Source organism: Scatophagus argus, chromosome 1, assembly GCF_020382885.2.
Source record: "Scatophagus argus isolate fScaArg1 chromosome 1, fScaArg1.pri, whole genome shotgun sequence".
NCBI classification, from domain to species: Eukaryota; Metazoa; Chordata; class Actinopteri; family Scatophagidae; genus Scatophagus; species Scatophagus argus.
In genome coordinates this window covers 6,279,430-6,301,889 of record NC_058493.1, presented here as the reverse complement: position 1 = coordinate 6,301,889, position 22,460 = coordinate 6,279,430, and the positions used below count along the sequence as shown (strand labels likewise).

Here is a 22,460-nt window from a genome sequence, read left to right as displayed (position 1 = left end):
ATAACAACAGTAAATTTACAACTCTTTATGTGTGTGTGTCTGACCAGGTGTGTGTTGATGGAGTGCAGGCCACTGACGGTCCAGTCCACTTCAGGCAGCGGTGATCCGGATCCATTGCAGCTCACTGTCACATTGTCTCCCTCCATCACCAGCACACTGCTGTGGCTCACACTGATCTCTGGTAAGTCTGAAACACACACACACACACACACACACACACACACACAGTGTATGCTCATGTTAATATTCACCTGTCACTGCCTGTGTCTACATATTTTCACACCAAATCAATTAATCACTTTTCATTAATGTAACAAAATTAGTACAAAGGAGGAAATGCAATACACACACACACACACACACACACACACACACACACTAGATGTCACAGGGATGAGTCACCACCAGGAGATAATACTGCAGAGTGTACAGCCTCTGTCAGAATCAACACACAGCTCCTCACATCAGATTCACCCTCTGAACTCTGTCACACCTCCTCCCCTTCCTGCCTCCACACATCTCCATGCTCCTCTTCACTTTCTACCATTTCACCCTTAACCCTTTCCTTCCTTCTCTTGCTTTTCTCGCCTCCTTCCACCAGTTATTCTCATTTTTACCCTTCACTTTTTTCCCTCTCCTTTGCTCTCCTCCTTCCCTCCCTCTCTCTGTCTCCCCTCCACGGCTTCCTTTTTCTTTTCCTCAGTTTTGAATGCAGATCACACCCTCCCTGCTTCCCCCCTCCTACACTTCCTCCTCCCCTCCTCTTACCACAGTTGTGGATGTACATGTTGTGCAGTCGTATCTTAGAGGCTCCGTTCTTGCAGTACAGCTGTTGTGTGTGGAGCCCGGCTTCTCCCCTCTGCTGCCACAGCTGGATCCAGCGGATATCACAGCCGCAGTCAAACACCACACCATCCAGACGCCTTGAAAGTGAAGAAACAGCATAATCAGCTATGACTATAACAACAGCCCAGCCACTAGCAATGTAATACAAAACAAAATGGGTGCAAATTTCAAAATCTCTCTACCCCATTTTGAGTTTTTGCAAAGGCCCAAACTTTAAATTGGTAAAAACTGAGGTAAATTGGTAAAAAATGAAAAGTTATCGAGGATGAACCTCACCAAATATCCAATTTAAAACTATCTACACCTCCATTGTGTCAGCATATTGTTTTTAAAATATTGTGCTGCTATGGCTACTAGCAGTTCACTCTTGGTTGTACAATTAATTAATACCCAAGATCTGAAGTTATAACTGAGGAAATGGTGTGACGTTTGCAGTAAATGGTGTCACCTGCATGACAGATCAGTTGTTACTGCAAATACTTGGGTGTTGTAATTTATCTGTATTCTTTTACATTCCTCTACCAGTAAGCCAATAATACCTTAAGATACAACTGAGTTTTCTCTACAAAACACAGAAATAATAGAAGCAGTGACACCAACAGAGCAACAATCAGCTGCATTCAGTTCATAACTTTCAGGAGCATACATGGATATTACTGTAGGAGTGAAAGCAGTCGACATTTTAAGACATTAAGCCTCTGAAACAATAATATCATTTAGGAAGTCGAGTTTTGTAGGGACGAATATGAGTTATTTGAACCCCAGGATTTCCCAGGACGTCTTGACAAAATTTGTTCCAATTTCCAGTAAAACCACCTGCAGAAAAGCAGCATGTTTGGCATGTATGTCTGAATACTGTTTATGTGTTTATGTACTGAAAACTTCCATATGAGCTGAAACAAAGATACCTTAACCAGCCTTCATTAGCACTACAACTCAACTGTCATAGCTATAGCACAACCTTGAAATGCTGTTAAGACAACTTAGGCAACAGTGGTTTCTTCCGGTTATTTTTCTGCCGTGTTGACACTGTGAAAAAAGCCGAGTGCAAAAACAGTTAAGGCATGCAGTTAAACGGTTTAAATCAGGGTACAGAGTGGTATTTAACAGGTGAAGCTGCTCTGTTTAGTTATAACTAAACATCCCATGACATCCCATTCTTCAAACCACCAACATAGCATGCTGTAGAAAGCAGGTTTTCTTCTTCTACTGCTCCACACTGGTCACGTTCGTTGAAAAGAAGTGAAAACACAGTGTCAATCCACAGTCATTATCAGACTATCAACTCCAAGTATTAATGACCTTAAGCCATGTACAGCATTGAGAGTATACAAGCATTAAGATGCTTGCATACACTCCCTTGTAACCCCTCTTCAAACCAAAAATGTTAAGAGAATATGTTGACAGCCAGAAGAGCTGCTGATTCTGTCTGCTTGGCATTGTGTTTTTTTTTTTTTATCCAGTTCAAAATTAGTGTTCTTCAAAGGGAATGGTTTTTCTACTACCGCAGCTGAAGCATGAAAAAACGACATGTTCAACTATCTGCAGTTCTCTTTTTAAAATCTAACCCCATTCACCTCAGTCATATATTACTGGGAAGTTAAAATGGTAAATTCACAGGAAAAGATTCAGTTATAGTCTTTTTTTTTTTTTTTTTGCAGTCTGCCGCTTCCACCAAGCTGTGCACACACTTCTCCATTGAGAGAAAGCAAAAACAGTAGTCAGCAGAATGAAAAGTAGCATTACTGACAACACTCTCCCAATTAGCAACATTCTTTACAGTATCACTAATAACAACACGATTAACAACGTCAGTAATAAAAATCAGCAATATAAGCAAGTGACAGGTCATGCAGGACACCCCAGCATATTATAGTATCGGAAGACTATGTTCTATATTAGCTGGATTTATTCAAATTAACAGAAGAGAAGGAAAACAATGAAGGCCTGCACAGTGACATTCAAATGTGAGAAGATCAGAGGTGAAAGCAGTGTTGGGGCTATCGCTCTCAGGCTGTATTAGCAGCAGGCAGGTATCCTCTGTGCATACGTTTTCTCACAGCAGCGTGCAGCAGTCACATTATTCAACACTGTACACCACCTCTGCATTTTGCATATGTCCAATTTTGAGGCTGTGATTGGCCAATTTTGTCAAGATGAATGCCTGTCCAAATGTCCTTGACAGAGGTCAATAAGATATTGCAGGGTGCATGAATAATGTATGTAGTACGTCCACCTTACCATATAAAGTAATGAGAATAGATTTCCTCAGGTGGATCTTGCTTATTATCAGGTGCTCACTGGATCTGATGCTGTAGTCAGAGCAGAATCTTTTCACAAGACAACATACTCATTGAGCTAACTTGCATTCTGCAAGGTCGGGATACATATCCACTCAGAAAGAATGCACAGCCGGCATCTCTTTTTCTTTTTTTTTTTTTTAATGCAGGAAAAACCACTAAAAAGATCACATCTAAAAGTAAACAAATTCTTTCTGTTTGCAACAATTTGTCTTTTGATTATAACAAAACAACATATTTTTTCCCTAATGCATGTTTCTATCTATGATGAAAAAAACACATTATTTTGATCAGAAAAAAAAATAAAATAAATGACTGCAGTAAAGATGGGCTGTAGTTGTTGTGAACAAATGCAACACATTTCACACAGGCTACTTTTCAGGTATTATCTCAGATCACACGTTATCATTCCTGCAATGACACATGGATATATGGCCACAGGCAAGATTTAAAAAAAACCACCAAGGTCATGAGTTGAATACCAGACACAAAACAGAAAGTCTCTAAAATGTTTTAAAATATATATATATTTCATTAACTGTTTCTTCTCTGCTCATTTTATTCATTTATACACTGAAAACCTTATAAATCTTTATCCTTTTGTTGACTTAGAAGTAGCCAAATTTAAATAAACCGAGTGTAAAAATACCAGAATCAGTTTATTTTATTTATCAACAAAGTTTTTAGGAATGCCACATAAATCATTGTAACAACGCCACTAAAGAATTCTAAAATACATGTAGATTCATCAGCATGTTGGAGATGACCTACGAACCTACAGTATGTGGAAAGCAAAAACTGTATAGTACAGAGTAGTTCGCTCCACAAACAGCTAGTTTTCTACCTGCAGAGAAGAATTTCACGTTTAAAGGTTTTAATTTAATGGTGAGCCAGTTGAACCACAAGGGATCAAAGCTCACCTGTGGAGGATGGCCCAGGCTTTCCCCCTTTATACTGTAATTATGTTAATTATTAATAAGAACCTCCACACATAACCCTGTATTCCTCTGAGCAGAGCTGATCAGGGCCAACATGCAGCTGCACAGACACACAAAAAGCAGGATATTGCACTTAAATAAGTAAGCTACAGCCCTGCATTTCAAACGTGTGCCCAGCCTGCACAGGACAGTAACAAGATTCTGATTTCACAGCTCTACAGCCTTAACAAGTTACAAGACAACAAAAGAAAAAAAATGACAGCTGGAAGTTGATAAATGTCTGAAGGAGAGCAGATTAGACTTGAAAAAAATAAAAGCAAACAACAGTGTGACCCCAGATACAGAGAACTAACAGCATGATGTTTCCTTCAAGCAGCCTAACGATCCACCCTGCTACTCCAGAAGAGAGCTAATGATCGCCACCGGAGGCTGTTTTTCTGGGAAATGTACACACAGGTGCTTTGGCTGAGGAGCCGTGGATCACAAGCCACGATAAGCTATATACATCATTGTTGTTCGTCCGCTTTGATCTCAGCTTGAATGCTCTGCTTCCTCTCCTTATATGTTGTCAGGAATTATTTTAGGTTTTTAAATCCTGTGTGTTTAATAAATCGCCTTATTTGGCACATTTTACCACCCGTTGCACTGATCTCGGGTGTGACTGTGGGCTGTATTTCCTGTGATGGCTTTGTAGCATTTCAGCAGAAAGATGTATAGTTACTCTCTATAGAGCTCCTCTTGTCACATAGTCATTTTTACTACAATACAGCACACCCAGATGTTAAAGCATATGAATAAGAAAAAAATATGCGTGAATCTATTGCTTACTAGTGCTAAACTAGATTTAGGTCCTACAGCAACTAAGGAGAATTTATTATTTATCTATATCATAAGTACCTGTAAATACCTGTTCAGGGTGGCAAAATCCACTGTGTGGGAGCTGAAGGTGCTATCTAAGTTCAGAGTATCGACAGCAGCTCACCGTGTCAAACACCTCCTCATACAAATCTTTTCTTCTCCTAAAAAGAACACACTGAACTTACTGAAAATGCTACATAACATGACACATCGATCTGGCAAACTACAGTCTCTCCCTGCAATACAAGGTGGCTTCTAAGTGGATCAGCTGGTGAGGATGAAAAAAGAATTACTGACCTTTAGTCTCAGTGTTTTAGCATTTTATCATGCACACTATATAGACAAAAGTATACAGACAGACCTCTTTATGGGGCTGTTTTTCAGGCTCGCCCCTTTACTTCCAGTGAAGGGAGATCTTAATGCTTCAGCACACCAAGACATTTTGGACGATGCTATGCTTCCACCTTTGTGGCAGCAGTTTGGGGAAGGCCCTTTTCTATTCCAGCATGACTGTGTCCCAGTGCACAAAGCAAAGTCCATAAAGACGTGGCTGGATGAGTTTGGTGTGGAAGAACTTGACTGACCCACACAGAGTCCTGACCTCAACCCCATCCAACACCTTTGGGATGAACTGGAACAGAGACTGTGAGTCAGGCCTTTTGGTCCAAGATACAAGATAGGTTTATTTGTCACATACACAATCATACACGGTACAATGTAAAGTGAAATTCTTTGTGTCCCTGCTACCAAAAAATAGGTAATTAAAAAATTTTAATTTAAAGAAAAAATAATAAAATTAAAATTAAATTAAAAAAAAAAAAAAGTGAAAATGTGCATTATTTACATGAGTGGTATTTACATCCAACATCAGTGTCTGACCTCACAAATGTTCTACTGCATGAGTGGCCAAAAATTCCCACAGAAACACTCCAGAATCTTCCAGAAGAGTGGAAGCTGTTATGGCTGCAATGCAGATGCCCCAATACTTTTGTCTATATAATGTATGCAGCCACAATGTGCATATTTAAGACTATTTTGCAGGCTTCTCACTTTAAAACAAAGGATTTGTAAACATTCTAAAGTTAGATGGCAAAAGATTTATTAACCAACCAGCATGAGCAGTTTTTAGCATTATCTTACACTGGCCAGCAACAGAGATTAAATAATCTCACCACATTAATGTCAGAAATGTCTTTGGCTTGATTCCTGCTCTTGTTTGCTTTTGTAAGAGAAAACCCATTGTTTAAATAACACTGAATTTCATGGGGTAAATCTGTCACTGTTATCAAATGCATATGTGATTTGCTCAAAAGGAAAGTTTGGCGTAAATGCAGCAACAGTAACCCTGGTCAGTGATTAGTATATGATCAAGTTTTTCAATTTGGATGTAAATTGAGTTGTATTTTGTTCTTTAATCATATGAATCCTTTTCTGTCTTCATTTTTGATGCAAAAAGCTCATTGCTGTTGTGTTTCTGCACTGCACTACCCATACATCACTTGTCAATCAAGCAGCGTGGCCAGTACTGTCATTATTATTGTGGCGTGGAAAGGAGATAATGTAGCTGTCATGCCATTAGATTGGCTTGTCTCGAAGCAGTTGATTGACACTCAGCCACCTATTCAAACGCAACAAGCTGAATAAACAGATGAAGTCCATGAACTGGCCTCAGTTTTACTGCATGTTTGCTACATCACTCCTGCATTGTTGCTTTTCTTCTGTCAGAAATGTCAAATTTGGCTTAGTTTCCATTGAATAGCAGGAGGTGAGAGTGTTTTCAGAAAGAATAGAGTAAATCACTCAAGAGGAATAACTGCAGGAAAAACTGCAAGAAAATTTAACATCAGTAGAGTTGACTGTACCGATGTTAAAGTTAATACTCTTCTCATCAGCAAAGGGTTTTACAACATGAGCATTTTACCCCAATCCTGCTAAATTTGCTTTTACCACACCACACTGTGTATCATTGCTTCACCATACTCCACCACCACTTTCACCACCACTTCTCCACTACACCAGACTGTCTCCATCATTCTCTCGCTGTAGCTTCGCCTTATTTAATGGATAAAGTGGATTGCTGCAAATAATAATACATTTCTGCTTTGTCCCATCTTTGCTTCTCTGTAAGGTTGCAGCCACTTGGCCAGCCAGCGTCCCTGCAGGCTCTATCACTGCCTGACTTTTTCAAACCACCATGGATTATTTTATTTTATTTATTTATTTTCATTTGACAAGCCAGACCTGACTTTGGCTTATCGACAGCACCACCTGCACTGCAATCATGTAGAGGAGAGGGGACACCCGAGTCAGGTCAGGGAAGTATGGAAAATGAACAAAGTGAGCATGAACGTAAGGCAGTTTCTTCAGAGCCAACGGTTTTAGTAGGGGCTGTTCAAATACATCTGGAGGACAGACGTTTTGACAGGTGTTTTATCTGTATAATTTTTTGTGTACTAGGTGTGCGTAGTGTCTTGTACTATGATTTTTTATTGCATTTAAGGGATAACTGTTACTACAAAATCAATTCTACTTTTCAAAATGTTGTGTGTATATATATATATATATATATATATATATATATATCACTCCACTGATCTAGTAGATGTTATAAATGATGTAATACACAGTGTTAATATTTGTCTGACTTCATTTGCAATTTCTAGAGCTGCCAGGCACAACCACAGACTTTGAGCTCCACAGTTACTGGTCATATGCTTTAATTGCTGGAACCTTCTTCCTAAAAGCTCTACTTTCATGATAATGTGAATCTGACAATCATTTATACTTTCACAGGTGTCTGTTTGGTAATTTGGTGGCATTGGTCAAGTGTAAAGAGGTACACTGGTGATTGGGTTATTGCAGTTTGGGGTGGGAAATTACATTTTTTGTCCATTAACCCATGCCTTATTTTTGCCTACCAGGGCCATATGTTCATTTTACATAAATAATTGTATCAAGAGTGACTTAATGCACTCAGTATGTTTCCATATCAAAGGTATAGAGTACAGAACTGGGGAGACTGAAAAACATACATCAAAATACAAATTTAAATGTTATTAATGCGGTATAAGCTTGGTTAGAATAATGAGTAATTTTTGACCATAATGCCATCCACTGCTTCTTACCGAAGGCCACATTTTTCAGTTGATTAAATCTGTGATTCCCTATTGCCATGAAAAAAAAATCTCTAGTCTCTGCTTAGTTACTCCAAACATCATCTTCCGTTGATAATAAAATAATTTCTGTCCACTTATCATGGTGAGCTGTAACTTCATGCAATCATGTAAATGTTGCATTTCTGACAGTACATGAAGTGCATTTAAACATAGTCAAATCAGACTAATTATTTCTATGAACATTAAATACAAACACCTTTCACAAAAACAGTGACAAGATGTGTCATAGGACTACAGCTTACAGCAGATAACTGCATTCATATTATGTTAAGTTCGTGTTAGGTTCATAATACAAGGATTTTGTTTGGTTTTTTTGTTGCAGCTTATATAAACTTGAAAAATCTGGATTCAAACTTCACATTAAAGATAAAACTAGAGCCACAGTGAGTGCTTACAAGTGACTGCAGTTGTCCACTTGTATGGCATGGCATTGAGGTGCATTGCCTTTATTTTTGTGGCTGCTTTCACAAAAACAGTGTTTATCAGTGAAGATTCCCTCTTTGTTTTCTCTTCACAGAGGCTGCCAGGCAGTTCAGGTTTTATGTTGATGACCTCTTTAATGTCTGGGCCACTGATGCCCCCAATCCAGTCTTTACTACTACACTTAACATTTTAATACTCCATTTTCCTCTTGTAAGTCAGTCTTTGATTTTGAAGCATCAGTGTAAATGTCATGTATTTCAGTTTGCCCAGAATGCAATTTGGTACTAATAAAATGAAGGTCAGAACTGAGTAATTTACCTGTCATGCAGCCTTTGAACATTCAATGTTTAATTCATCCTAATACACTGGCAGTCATATCAGAAGATTACAGGTTTGATCTATTCATATTTCATCCATATTCAAAGAAAAATCCATTTTGCAGTGAGAGGCGTAAATGTTTGACTTTGCTTTGGCCGGCCCCTTCCCAGAGAGCCTGGATTAAAGAAGCACCAACAGAATAAAGGGATTTGGCGATGCACATTGCCTCCGGCAGATCGCTTCAGTTGCAAAAGAAGGAGAATATTTTACTCTTTTTGTGGACCAGTCAGAATGAGTGTCCTCGAAGACGGCGATATCGGTGGGTGCCACTAACTCGCTTCAAATAATCTCCAGTAATATCACCCCGGAAGCCAAAGCAGCAGATTTAGCATTTAGCCACCCCATTCATCCCACTGCTGTTCTCAGGCTTGTGATTGGCTGGGCTGTGCACCACACTGAAGTAGCTCTGGTCCTTTGGTTAAAAGGGCACACATACAAAGAGGCAGAGCCGATTATCTGTGTCTCATCCAGAGGCAGCACACAGCAGACGTCTATTGTAAAGCTTCAATGTGATGTTGGGGCCTTTTTACAGGAGCCACAAAAGACTTGAGATTATTGAGATTTTACTGATAGTATTGTCATTGTCACTGATATTAAGATATTGCAAGGAGTGTGAAATATCTGTGCAACCAAGCTGTAAAACAAAGCAACTGTTGCAGTAACACTTCACTAAGCTTGATAAAGAGCGTCTGATAAGGGAAAAACAGACTTAATGTACACTGACTGATAGGAAGTACCTTTTCCTCTCTACATTTAACTGTTGCCTTATCGTACAATTTGACCCCTTTCGCAAGTCTGATTTTAACAAATTCCTGCCTTGATGTTGAGGTAGCTCAATAAACAGTTCTGTAACGGTTACACACCTCTTTTCATTGAATAAAATATGTTTTACACCTAATTAATTATGTATGAAGTACACTTAAAAGCAGGAAATGATACGTTTAATTCAAAACTTGGCCAATCACACTGCTTTGATAAAACTACGTTATGTAATGCTGAATTCATGAAGGCATCAGTACTTTTATCAATTTATTGTATTACCTTTCGGTCAGAGTGCTCTATATATATTTTATTTATATTACATGTATATTTCTTTGTAGAAATTTGTATGAAAATCCTTTTTTCCATTTATTTATTACATTTTTCACAAAACCTTATGGAAGAAATCTGAGAGTAGATTTAAGTACCCCATACCAAAACAGCAGTAATAATACAGCAGTAATGAAATATCAGCACTATTTTAACACTTGTGAACTTCAGGCTTAAAAGCTATTTGAATGTTTCTTATTCACTGCAAGTCACTTGCACCGTATTGCAGCTTTGTAACTGATACTTGTTCTTTGGTTAAAAAAAAAAATACTATTACAATAAAACTGCCTAGAGTGACTGAGATAACACAGTGCAGCGACAGCGCAGTGGCAAAGGGCCATGCTCTCCTTTCGTCACATAAAACGGAAATTATTTCAGCTGGTTTGATCTTCCTCTATTTACATAATATCATTGTGGCTCAGCAGCACAGGTTAGCACTTATCACTGATGCTGCATTGTGTTTTATTCTAATAATTAAAGGCAATAGGCTCCCGGTGAACATGCTTCATTTGGCATGATTGAATGATTGGCACTCACCAAGCTAATATGGTTTGGGTGAGCACACTGACACGGTGAAGAAAGTAATGATGTCAGGGCCATGTCGCAGACTGTGCACATGATAGAGTGACTCATTTCCTATTAGCGAGGCCTGATTCCACATGGCTTCCTTCTTGCATAACGCCACGGTCCACGTCTGTGCTGCCACGCCACTCCAACTGACACCTCTTAACCAAACACACCAAATGGAATAGACATAAACCCTCACTCCTCATCAGCATTCACTAGGAAGCACAGGCATCACCCTAGCCCTACTTTTCATGTAGAACAACAAAGACACCATTTGTACTCATCTAAAATGGTTGCTTAAGAAGAAAAAGAATTGCACATCAGAGCATACCATGCTCTGTGAGCTGCAATGGTGACTCGGTTAAGGAAGGAGCTGTGCTCGTTATTGCAGTTGTGGCATGTGATGTAGTCTGTCTAAGAATGTACGGAAATTTGGTTCTGTTTGTGGCATTATGGCTGTTGAAATCTATCTTGGTTTTCTGGAGCAAGAAGTGACCATATTTGGATGAGATGATGGAGCTCGAGAGAATATGCATGTTTGCTATGCCAGACAGACACTGACTGAAAAGACAAGGACTCACTGTGGTAGCTACTAGTCAGTGACAAAGTTCCACACCTTACTTATGCTTTACCATCTGTTTTACTCTAAATGGTACTGTAATTTCCAAAATGAACACAATGCTGTATTAAAGAATACTTGAAACCAGTGACTGAGACCATGAGGTCATGAGGAATATGTTAACTGAGGCAATAAATGAAGTGAGAAGCAGAATCATTTTCTCATGTGCTTACATATAATTAGACTTCTTTTTGAAACCAGTGGAGTCAACCATTAGAATAGAAAGAATGCAGATTTGAGACACTTTGTTTGCTGGCTTCACTTTTTGGATCTTGAAGCTCCCTCAATTACTTATACGGTCAAACATGACTTTTCAGTGTCTCTATAAGCAAAATGGCTCTGATTTATCTGACTTTTTTTTATTGTATAAAGGCATGTAATCAAAGCTGCGATATGTATATACATATATATTCAGTGGTGTATTATGATCACACAAAATTATAAGAATTAATTTAAAATTGCCCCATATACACAACTACAATATCTAAATGCTGCTAACACATTATACAATAATCCAATACAAACTTTATTTTAATAGTATTACTCTGCATACTGAATACTTTCACTTTTCAATTATAAACACACATAGGAAATCATATGTATTAAAATCAAAAGTATTTATAGTATTCACAATGCTATTATAATTACTTATTATTTATGAGGAGTATTACACTCAAAAATCAATCTGCTTCATTAGAGCTATATGAGGATAAGGATAAGAAATCTAAAATAACCAAAACTGTTCTGACTTCAGTAGAAAGTATTGTGTTTGTGTACACTGCTGTTACAGTTTAAAATCAATTGTGAAAATAAAGACAACTTTAAGTATAAACTTTTACACAATGATATCAATGTGTGATATTTTGAAGTAAAAGATCTGCATAGTCTAACTTTTCCACCTCTAAATCGCATAATATACTGTAGCTTAGACATTGCAGCAGCAGCAATAAGAGAAGCTAAAGGGCCGATCTAGTTTCTCCAAAAGTAAAGTTGGACAGCTGGTAAGACAACAAAAGTACAGAACTTCTACAATCCAGTGAAGGATGAATTTCACAACCCAATAACAGGCACAATGAAGGATTCAGAGACCCATCTGCCTCTGCTGAGGGCCCACAGTGAGATGGCACTTGTGTAGCACTGTTATGGGGTCTGGTGTGAATTGCTTCCTACACAGGATGGATAAGAATGAGCCTTCTGTAATATTGGTGGTCCTGTGTGTTCCCATAGGATCATAAGCTAAAAGTCCAAAATGCAAAACTACACTTTCAGTGTAAGCAGGGTTTTCCCTCTCTGCTGTGTACAGCAGTTGGCCTACCCCAGATCAGCATTGTGCCGTGCTCTCAGAGGACCTGCCCTGCTTCTACCTCTGAAAATAGAACAATAAGGAGGCCTGCTTGAAATAGTCTTGTATCACATCCTGCTATACCTCAGTTTTATATGCCAGGAGGTGCAGGAAGTGCTCTGTGTTCAGAACACAGCCAAGGTTCAAATGATGGACAGTGCTGACAGGCCTAATGATGTGTAAATTACAAGCAGGTCGGCGTCGCAATGTTCTCCCTGGTGGTGAAAGAGCAAACTCATTTCATAAACACAATGATCGCTAAAATATTCATGACAAACAAGAAAATGGGGTTAGATTCCCTCCTCCTCCCAGACCATTACATTTCCTTTGTGTGGGTTAATTAAGTCAAAAAAAATGACTTATGCGATCATTGTGCTACCATACTGCCTATAGGTTCAGTCTTTTACATGTGCTCAGACAAATGAGAGGTTTTGTACTACAAAGACAGGAATTATAATGGCATGCAGTGAAGACAATTTGTATTGAGGCAGATAGTGCACTGGGAGCAATGATAAATTGCTGTAGTAGAATACAAACAAAAGCCAAAGAGAGAGATCAGACGAGGCAAGAAGACTTACAGCTCGGAGAGTTGGAGGTGCTGGAAGAGCTGCCACGACAGAGTGGTGAGAGGATTCTTTGACAAGTTTCTGCAGAGGAAAGAAAAACAAAGAGAAAGTTGAACTGAATTATGAATTTGTGTGTCTTGCTGGCTGTCATTTCTGTTCTTTTGTTTTGTACCATTTCCTCAGCTATTACTTTTGATGGCCTATGACTTCAGAAATCCAATTAGCAAATATTTCTGTTGGTCATCTGGCATTTTATTCTCTTGTTTATGATTTGAAATTATTTAATCCATCTCTTTCCTTTCCCCAAACCACATCATTGTGTGCTTTGTGCTACAGTACTATGGTGTGTATCTTCAAGGCAAACAAATAAGGCTAAATCTGTGTGATCAGTAAAATGAAATAAAATAGATTAAACAAAAATAAAATAAAATAAAATAAGCAGGAGGGGGACTAGACATACAGGCCTGTTTGATGGTTGAAAAAAAGGCAAAGTACTATTGACAAGGAAAGGGAAACAGGTCTGGCTGTGTGGAGCTTCGGGGCTCAGGCAACTCAATAAAAGAAAGTTGACCGCTTTCAAGTCAAATAATTCAATTGACTTAAGGAACCCCTTCGGCTCAGGAAGCCACTAAATTCAATAAAATATAACCAGAGACTTACAAGTGATTTGACCAGAACTTCGAATCAGTTTAAATATAAACATTAGACATCAGTCTATACAGTTACTGGTAAATAAAACATCTCTGAGACAGAATTAACACAGCAGTTTGTATTAAAGTACACTTTCAAATGCTATTATCAGTTCATGCAGCATCAATGTGCTGTATTACATGATGAGAGAAAAATGAAATTGTAGCATTCAATCTTCTTGTTTCCCTAGATGTGGATGGGCTTGGTTTTATCTAAACACTCGCATTGTGAACAACTGAAATCACAGCAGATATAATATTTTATAAATTTCCATTATGTACATGACTGAACTAAATTCATTATGACACACTCACATACACTCATACACACAAGCACGCACACAATCCACACACTCTCTAGTAGGTTCATTTGTATGGAAGACCTATTAGATACTCCTGTAACCAGAAGTGTCGCCATGGCAACAGGGAGCTAAGGATGTTGCAGGTCTTTCTTATTTCCTGTGATATTACACATGCACACATGCATTTAAACGTGCACATGCAAACACACACGCATACACACACAGAAACGCCTCCAGGAACACACATGTACAAACACACAGAGGTATGTTTTCATGACGTTGGTCACTGGTTAAATATTGTCACCTTGAAATGTTTGTTCAAATGCACCACTGCTCTGAATACAGGGGATGTGTGTGAGGATATGTAAAGATGCTGCATGAAATTTCACCTCCCAGAGAAAACCTGTGGTCCCAAAGGGACTGTATTATACACTGGGAGAATACATTACAGAGAAGGAGAGAGAGAGAAGGTGGGCGAGCAAACAGCAGCTCATTTGGTGATGCAGAGTGGAGCCGCTAAAGACTTACGTCAAATCACACACCCCAAAATAGACAGACATTTATACCTCAGATCTCCAAATAGACACACATTCAACTGCAGAACTCCACACATGTGATATCTTCAACAAGACACATATCAGACCACAGAACTTCATTTCAAGTTTTTATAAGATTTTTTTTAATTATTATACAATATATGAAATATAAAAATTGTTATAAAATAGTGGGCTAAGTTTCACAGTTTCAGAGAAGCTTTCAAATGAAATAATTTCTGTTTTGTGTAACCACATTCAGAGCATCCCCAGAGGGTCTGAGGGTCCCTGGACAATGTCCCAACAACAGGAGCCCAAACAGCAGGTTAACAATGGAATCCTTCAATAGCAATGAACTTCAGTCAAATGCGCTCATTTTTTGTCCATGTTCATTCTTTGGAAACCATTTTAATGCCAATAAAGGTCCTCTGGCTTGAAACGAAAAGTTATGCTACAAAAGGCACCTGCACACACTCATCGGAAATAATAATTTGCAAATGTAATCATAACCATGTACCCAAGGGTGTAGGTTTGGTCTCAGCTTTGGTAGGGACCCCCTGACATAAACCCTCTGCGGAACCACTTACCCACCCATACGCGCAAAAGTACAGCATAATACATGATGATATGACGACATAATGATGAACAACTTAAGGCTATATTTACTATGTCAAATAAGAAATGTTGCAAATAGATAACGTTCAAGTACCGTTAACACTTAACTTGTGGAGCTCACAAAGAAAAAACAATAGTTTTTGCAACCAAGATGAATAATCTATTCTGTACATCATTCTATTCAATGGTAGGTATTTGGCTACCTAATTTACACTTGTATTTATTAATTGCAAAAGGCAAAAATTAAAGTAAATATTTGGAACTTTTAGAACTGACAAAATCCAGGTTTAACAATCTTTTCTCCACATTTTTTACAGTAAGGAGTAGGTATATGTTACCTAAATTCCTAATGCCTTGGTTTACTTAAACATTCCAAACAGATGCCTCCTTCTGTCATTCACAGATGCAAACTGTTGGCCTAGATCTTCAAGATCATTTAGGTCAAGTGCCGTTTGATGCACATGGCGTACACTTACATTGTTAAGGCGCTGTTGAGTCATAGTAGACCTTAACCAGGTTTTTAGCCTTTCCAGTGCACTAAAGCTTCGTTCAGCTTCAGCCGAGGTCACGGGGACAACCAACAACAGCTTAACAATACCCAGCACACATAACCACACTAGCAGGGAAAATTTAACACGGTCAGGCGAGGTACACAGACAGCGTGGATCTTCAGGCTCCCCCAGACACTAACTGGGCTAGGTTGATACTCCCCATAACTCACTGTACACAGTAAAGATGTCAGCCTAGCATAGCGGCTAACACTAACCCTCTTGATATCAACAATATGGGTCACAAAGTGGAAATATTTTCAACAAAAAAGGTTCAAGCATACAGGAGATATATGAGTGAAATACATGAGTGACTTTATTTAAACAAAAATGTACAAAATTTTAGATAACGATACATATGTTATTTTGCATCAACCACCATTTTGTGTAATCATTGTAATGACCATTGCCACTACCAAGTAGAACATTCTCAAGCCTAAACAGAACATTGTGCAGAGTTTCACCAATAACATGGGCACTACGAGGTGACAAACTGTCTCAAGTATAGGTAGAACAGAAGCTGAATTAAGATCTTGGGCTAAATAATGCCTGTAACAAGCACATGTGCTTGCCATACTATATCATGTCAGAACAGCTGCTATTAGAATGGCTCATAGAAAAGCAAATGAGTACGGGCCTACCACTTGGTCCTTTTGATGCCAAATATGTGGCGCTTGAAGAGGATGTGGGAAGTTCAGTGGCATGTACTCCTAGCAGTTCTGACTCTCTTCCTCCTCAGAGGCAGAAGTACCCATAACACTATCATCCCTTGATGAAACTGAATTGTAAAAAATATAAATACAGTCTAAATAAATACAACAGCGATAAAATAACATTGCACACAACATCTTCTACACATCAAGATTGTGTTGAGGCAGAATCTTAAACTATATGTCTCTATTTTCGTGCTGTAAACGCAACCAGACAACTAAATTGAATCACGTAGGCTAGTCGGCGCTAACCTGACTATAATAGACCTTCAAATAATAAACAAGCTATATGGATGTTCTACTGTAAATAATCTCTGAACATTTATTGCAGTTTATTTTGAGCTCTAGTATGACATTCTTGCGAACTGGGTTGACTAAAGTCCCTAAATACACTTATTATAACGTTGTGTTCCCGCAGCATGCTTTTTTAAAAAAATGTTATTGTGGCTTCCGGCTAACAGTTAGCTTATCATAACGTTAGCCTACTCGCGCAGCTGCACTGTTGGACACAAAATCTCTTCTCTTCTGCAGGTGCAGTCAAATTGTCATGAGTTTAAAACTCAAACCACTTAAACACTTACGTCAGAATTATGTATTCAAGTCGGTCCTCTTGATCCACACAAACATTCGGCGCACATTCGCTTCGCATCACGTAGCGTGACGTGCAGTGACCTGTCAATCACCTGGGGTGGCATCTGAGGTGTCCAATCGGGTTCCACAGGTGGCATGTGCTACCCCGGCCACCCCTCTAGCCCACCCCTCCTCTGAGTCTAGTCTCTATTATTGATTTCGCAAAAAATATGTGAATGAATTCATATTTTTGTTATATAAAAATATTGGTAGGGACTATTTTGTCTTCCCAAAATATTGGTTGTGACATGTCTCCATGGTGCACATGCACACCTACCATACTAATCTTAACAAAATAACGGCTTCAAGTGTGGTTCGATTATGTCTGTTATCTAATTAATACATTTAAGTTAAAGCCATTGTTTGATGTTTAAAAAAAAGACTTAAATTAAGAATAAGTTTATACTGTTAATTTCACTTTTTATATGCTTCTTTAATTCAGATGTTATTTACAGTTTTGCCAATTTTATAAATACGTGTAGAGGTGCTGAAATTTCAGTCATAAACGTGACTCATAAAGTAAATGTTTGTTACTGCTTGTGAAGATAGTCATAAAAATATCCATGCACGTGAGCCACCTAATTTAAAAATGATGTACTAAAGGTATTTTAGTCCTGCTGTTATTGAGGAGAGGAGAGGAGAAGAGAAGAGAGGAAAGGAAAGGAAAGGAAAGGAGAGGAGAGGAAAGGAAAGGAAAGGAGAGGAAAGGAGTGTTTTCTGAGCAGAGTGAGACCTCCTTCACATCTCTGCCAGGAAGTGTTCTGTTTTCAAAGGTCATCCTTCGCATCTCGACAAGAAATGTCAGCTAAAATTGGATTGAGAGAGGTAAATGAATTAATAAATATATAAACAAATCAGCAAATAAGCCATCAAAGCCAACAGAATGCCAAAAGACAGGAGGTGAGGAAGGCCAATCGCTGTAGAGAGGGCGGCTGATGATTATTAAATTAAAAAATTAGCAGTGTAGAAAATGAATCTATTTATAAGCAAGCAGCTCTCAGGCCTGGAAGGACATATACTGCATGCCCGTCAAACACACACACCACACAGACCTCCACCACTTACACGAACTGTGTAAGGCAGACACAGCATCAGCATCCACACAAGTGCTTTCACCGAGCCACAAATCACCTCCGCTCCTCAGACGGTGCTCATTTGAATAAAGAATTATAATTATGTGATTCACATGAAATTTTCATTAGGTTGGGGTAAAAAATATGCATTAGAGTGGCGGATGTATCTAGGTGTTAATATTTATCACAGTGTTGGCTCCCCAGCCAGAGGGCAACGAAGTGAATGCTAAACTGAACCTGGATATTTGCTCCTCTGCAGAGGAGGTGCAGCTCCTCCTCTCTACTTCTTTAATAATTCTGTTTGGCACAGATGCCATTGGGAGGGCTTGGCTACTCGAGAGGGTTGGCTAATTAGTGCAGCATCACTGGTAACTACTGTCTGAGTGTGGGGGAGCTCTGCAGATTGACATTCAGGACCACGCAGAGGAGAACCAGACAGCCACTGAGCGAGGTGTCGCAGCGATTCAGCAGCATGGACGCCATGAAACTTCGTCGTCGTCTGTCATGCTGACGAGAAGCTGCTAATACTTGCTGCAACAACATAAACTAATTGCTTCCTCTTTTTTGTTCATTTACAGAGCATTTTGTCACTTTTAAAGTGATTTTCCTTTCTCCTGAAATGTCTCCTAGCCATTTATGTTGTGAGTAATGTTGATGACTGTAAGCTGCAAAAACACAGCTTTTGAAATAGGTCTAACTTTAAAATATCATTGCTGTCAATCAGGAAGGAAAGTTGTTTTTCTTCAGTCCTGAAAAGCTGACATTTCAGAGAAGAGAGGTTTGTCTTATGCAGCAGCCATGTGCAGAATAATATTACATGAATAATATGAAGGTAAGGAGCTAAGCCATCTTTGGTCTGAAACCAGCAGTACAGTGTGTACAGTTCAAAGAACATCATTTTATATTTTGAATAATTACAGTACTACATAAAATACGAATTTGTTTCATGAAAATACACATTCATTCTACCTCTCTCTATCACTGACTGATGCAACACAACAGTGATTTGCCCTGCAGTCAAGTTCTCATTAAAGCTTTTGTTTATCCAATAGCCAGAAAAAAGCCTCTTTACCTCCAAGACTGTCTCTCCAACACTGTGTGAGAGTGAATGCTATGCACTATTCTGCACTTTCTGTATATATTATGTTGATCCAGTTCCTGAAACATCAAAGCCACTACTGCAAATTACCAAAGGTAATTCCAAAATAAATAGCTCCCCTCATTTTCAGAGGGCGAACCTACTACAACCCCTAAACTGGACTATAGCTGGGAGGTCACAAATAAAACTCAGCTCCACAATGAAAAATACAGCTATCGTGTTCGTAAGTCTTCTTTGCCACTCCAGCCCCCTGCATGTGTGTGCCTGATAATGCTCAGAATTTATTTCAGGATTTTCATCCCATCCAGTGTTACTGTGCATCACATGGTCCACTGGTCCAACGCACCATCCTTTCTACAGCTGAAGACCTAATGCATGTATCCGGCCTGAATGCACATAGTGGCAGAGCGCTGAATATATGTTGATATGTAACTATGCTAGCAATGCCTCTATGCCAGCCTTTGTCCCAGGCTGAAACTGCTCATTTGAAATATCTGAGTCTGCTTACTTTACCTTCTTAGCTCTTTGGGGATAAAATCCTGAGGCTGTGATCTGATCTCACTCAGATCCCACTTGACTTTAATTTAAATTTGAATGTAAATTGCTGAGCGTATTTTTTGTCAGTTGTTGTTATTTCTAGTAGCAGCAATCATCCAAATCCAAACCATGAAAAACATATCACTGTAAGCCCTAAAATACCTCCACTAATCTTTTATAAAACACATTGACAGCTCTACCTCCCTTTTTTACTCTTCAGCACTAGCTCCTTTTTTCTGGACCTCCTCTGAGAAAACAAACACAGTACAAACACAACAGACATCAGCCCAGTGCTGGAGCTCCTTAACTGTTTTTATGTGTTGATGCTTTTAGTTTTACTGATGTTGGTAAGATCTAATGAGTGCATATCATTATCATATGAGTGCATAATGGAAATGTGTCTATTGAAGATTATGTATGGTTATATTCTTATATAGTCTTTTCAACCAAATACTGAAACACCGACATACAGTAACTGGCTAGGGTTGAGAATAAACTGACGGAATCATTATCTATGGAACAAGTTTACTTTTTATTGAGCTATAATGTCATAATATAATGTCCCACAACTTGATTTTGCAGTGCGCATTGGCAGTGGAAATTAATACTGTACTCTAGAATCTGGGCTGAGTAAATGTGAAAATTATCCATATTGGGGGTTAGACCATAAACTGCATTGTCTCCAGCCCACGTCCAGCCAAGAACCTTTGGTGTACCTCATGCCTGTTCTGTTTCTGCTCTTATTTAGTCCATTGAAACATATATTAACAATAGAGTAAATTACTGATGGCAATGTCACATAGCATTATCTGCAGTCCTAATCAATTACGCAGCACTTTCGCCACAAGTTTGCTATTTTGATTGAGGCTCACAACTTTCAATTCTGTTTCAAGCAGGCAACAGTTTTCCGAGAAAAAGAAAAGTTTTCAGAAAACCACAGCACAAAACAGTAGACAGATAAAATGCAGTGTGAACGGACTGTGAAGCTTCTAGCAGCTAAAGAGGCAGACATTTCTCACTTCAGGAGTTGGTGAAAACCAAAACAAAGCTAACAGGAGGGTGAATGTTGGACATACATTCACCAGGTGGTCAGAAACAAGACTGCTCTCTAAAGAAGAAACACAGCATTTCTCATTTCAAGAAACACCAGGAGCACAACTCAGGAAGACGAATGCTAATGTTGTTCTGTGTCTGCTGATGTGTAAGAAAGCATTGATTTGCTAACGTATTGTGTTTACAGCTTATTGCTCTGTTTTCATTTGCATTTTAAGCATTTCTTTTAAAAGTTAAATGAATCTGCTTTGGCTGTGCTTGTGAATTCTATTCTAATTATATTTAGACTACAGTTAATTGTTGTTAACTATATAGATTTCATATTTGGCTATTTGTCTAATTGTTCATGCATTTTGTTTTTTGTGATTTTTTTTTATTTTTTTTTTTTTTGTCAGAATGACAGCCTTTTGGATGTCAGAAAAAATCGACATGACAGGAAGCCTCTGGCTCCCTCTCGTCCCAGTGTTGGCATACAGAAGAGGCTCCGTTTTCACTTGTCCTTTACCTAATTTATGTCATAACACTTTCTCCTTTTAAATTTTAAAATAAATTCAGATGATTTTGTCACAACAAGGAGAAGCTCACAGGCCACTCAGTGGTTGTCTCATTTGTTTACAGTAATTAACCAAATGAATCAATGAGGAAATCATTTATTAATGGCAAATTAATGAAAAATAGAATAATTTGTACACAGAAAAAAAGTTTTCTCACATCCCTCCCTAGTTACACATTCAGTACATGTACTGTCATCCCAACACTAAAAGCAACAGAATACAGCAACAGCCAGCACACTTCCCCTGGAGAAGATTTTGGTTGACACACAGCAAGCAATGACAATCTCAATTAGAGTCAGTAAACCTGCAGTTACTGGTTGTCCTCTTTAGGTCTGCTTCCCCGCTGCTGAAGCTCGTCAATTTGGAAATTACCAGTATCAGCACCATATTTATTCTCCCTTTTAAATGTCCTGCCCCATCAAACATCTCAGTTTAATCTACCACCAATCCGCCATGTGGACAAAACATTTATAAAAAAGAATAAACACATCTTATATTGTACTGATTGATGGGGTTCAGCTTTTGTATTACTGATAAGGAAATCAGAGTGAATGTGCTTAAACTCTTCCTTCTCAGGCAGTTCAATCATAGAAAATACAAAGTGGGTGGGAGTGAGATCCATAAATGGTGTTGAAGGTACGGTATAGAATTTATTTAGTCAAAACAGCCGAGGAGAAACTTCAAACAGCCAACACTTTATTATAATCAAGAACATTATTCGCCCCAAATCTGCATCAAACATAGGTAAGGTTGGCTCTGGGGAAGGGGGACAAAAATAGACGCTTCTTTAATCTCAGAAAATTCCTCTGGTTGTGGTATATGTGTGCATGTGTCGTGCTAATCTTTCAGCAGAATTCCTCTCATCTGTTTTTAAACCCTGTTTATTCCTCCTCCACATCCAACCAGGTTAAATTACATGAAAATGGAACTACCTTCAAAGTACCCTTGAGCAAGGTACATAACCCTCAGCTATTATTGACGCCCGCTTGTCAAAAATAGGTCTATGACAGCAGCT

At 38.6% G+C, this 22,460-nt stretch overlaps 1 protein-coding gene across 3 annotated transcripts in view; it reads right to left on the bottom strand.

Moving 5' to 3' along the window:
* ntrk3b (neurotrophic tyrosine kinase, receptor, type 3b) overlaps window positions 1-22,460 on the bottom strand; it is a 169,819-nt gene that overhangs the window by 89,478 nt on the left and 57,881 nt on the right. For all 3 annotated transcript variants that reach the window (XM_046406432.1, XM_046406517.1, XM_046406600.1), the window contains exons 4-6: window positions 13,115-13,183; window positions 769-923; window positions 45-187 (exon numbers count right to left, since the gene is read on the bottom strand). In XM_046406432.1, the coding sequence (XP_046262388.1) occupies window positions 45-187; window positions 769-923; window positions 13,115-13,183 (367 nt within the window). The remainder of the gene's footprint in view (window positions 1-44; window positions 188-768; window positions 924-13,114; window positions 13,184-22,460) is intronic.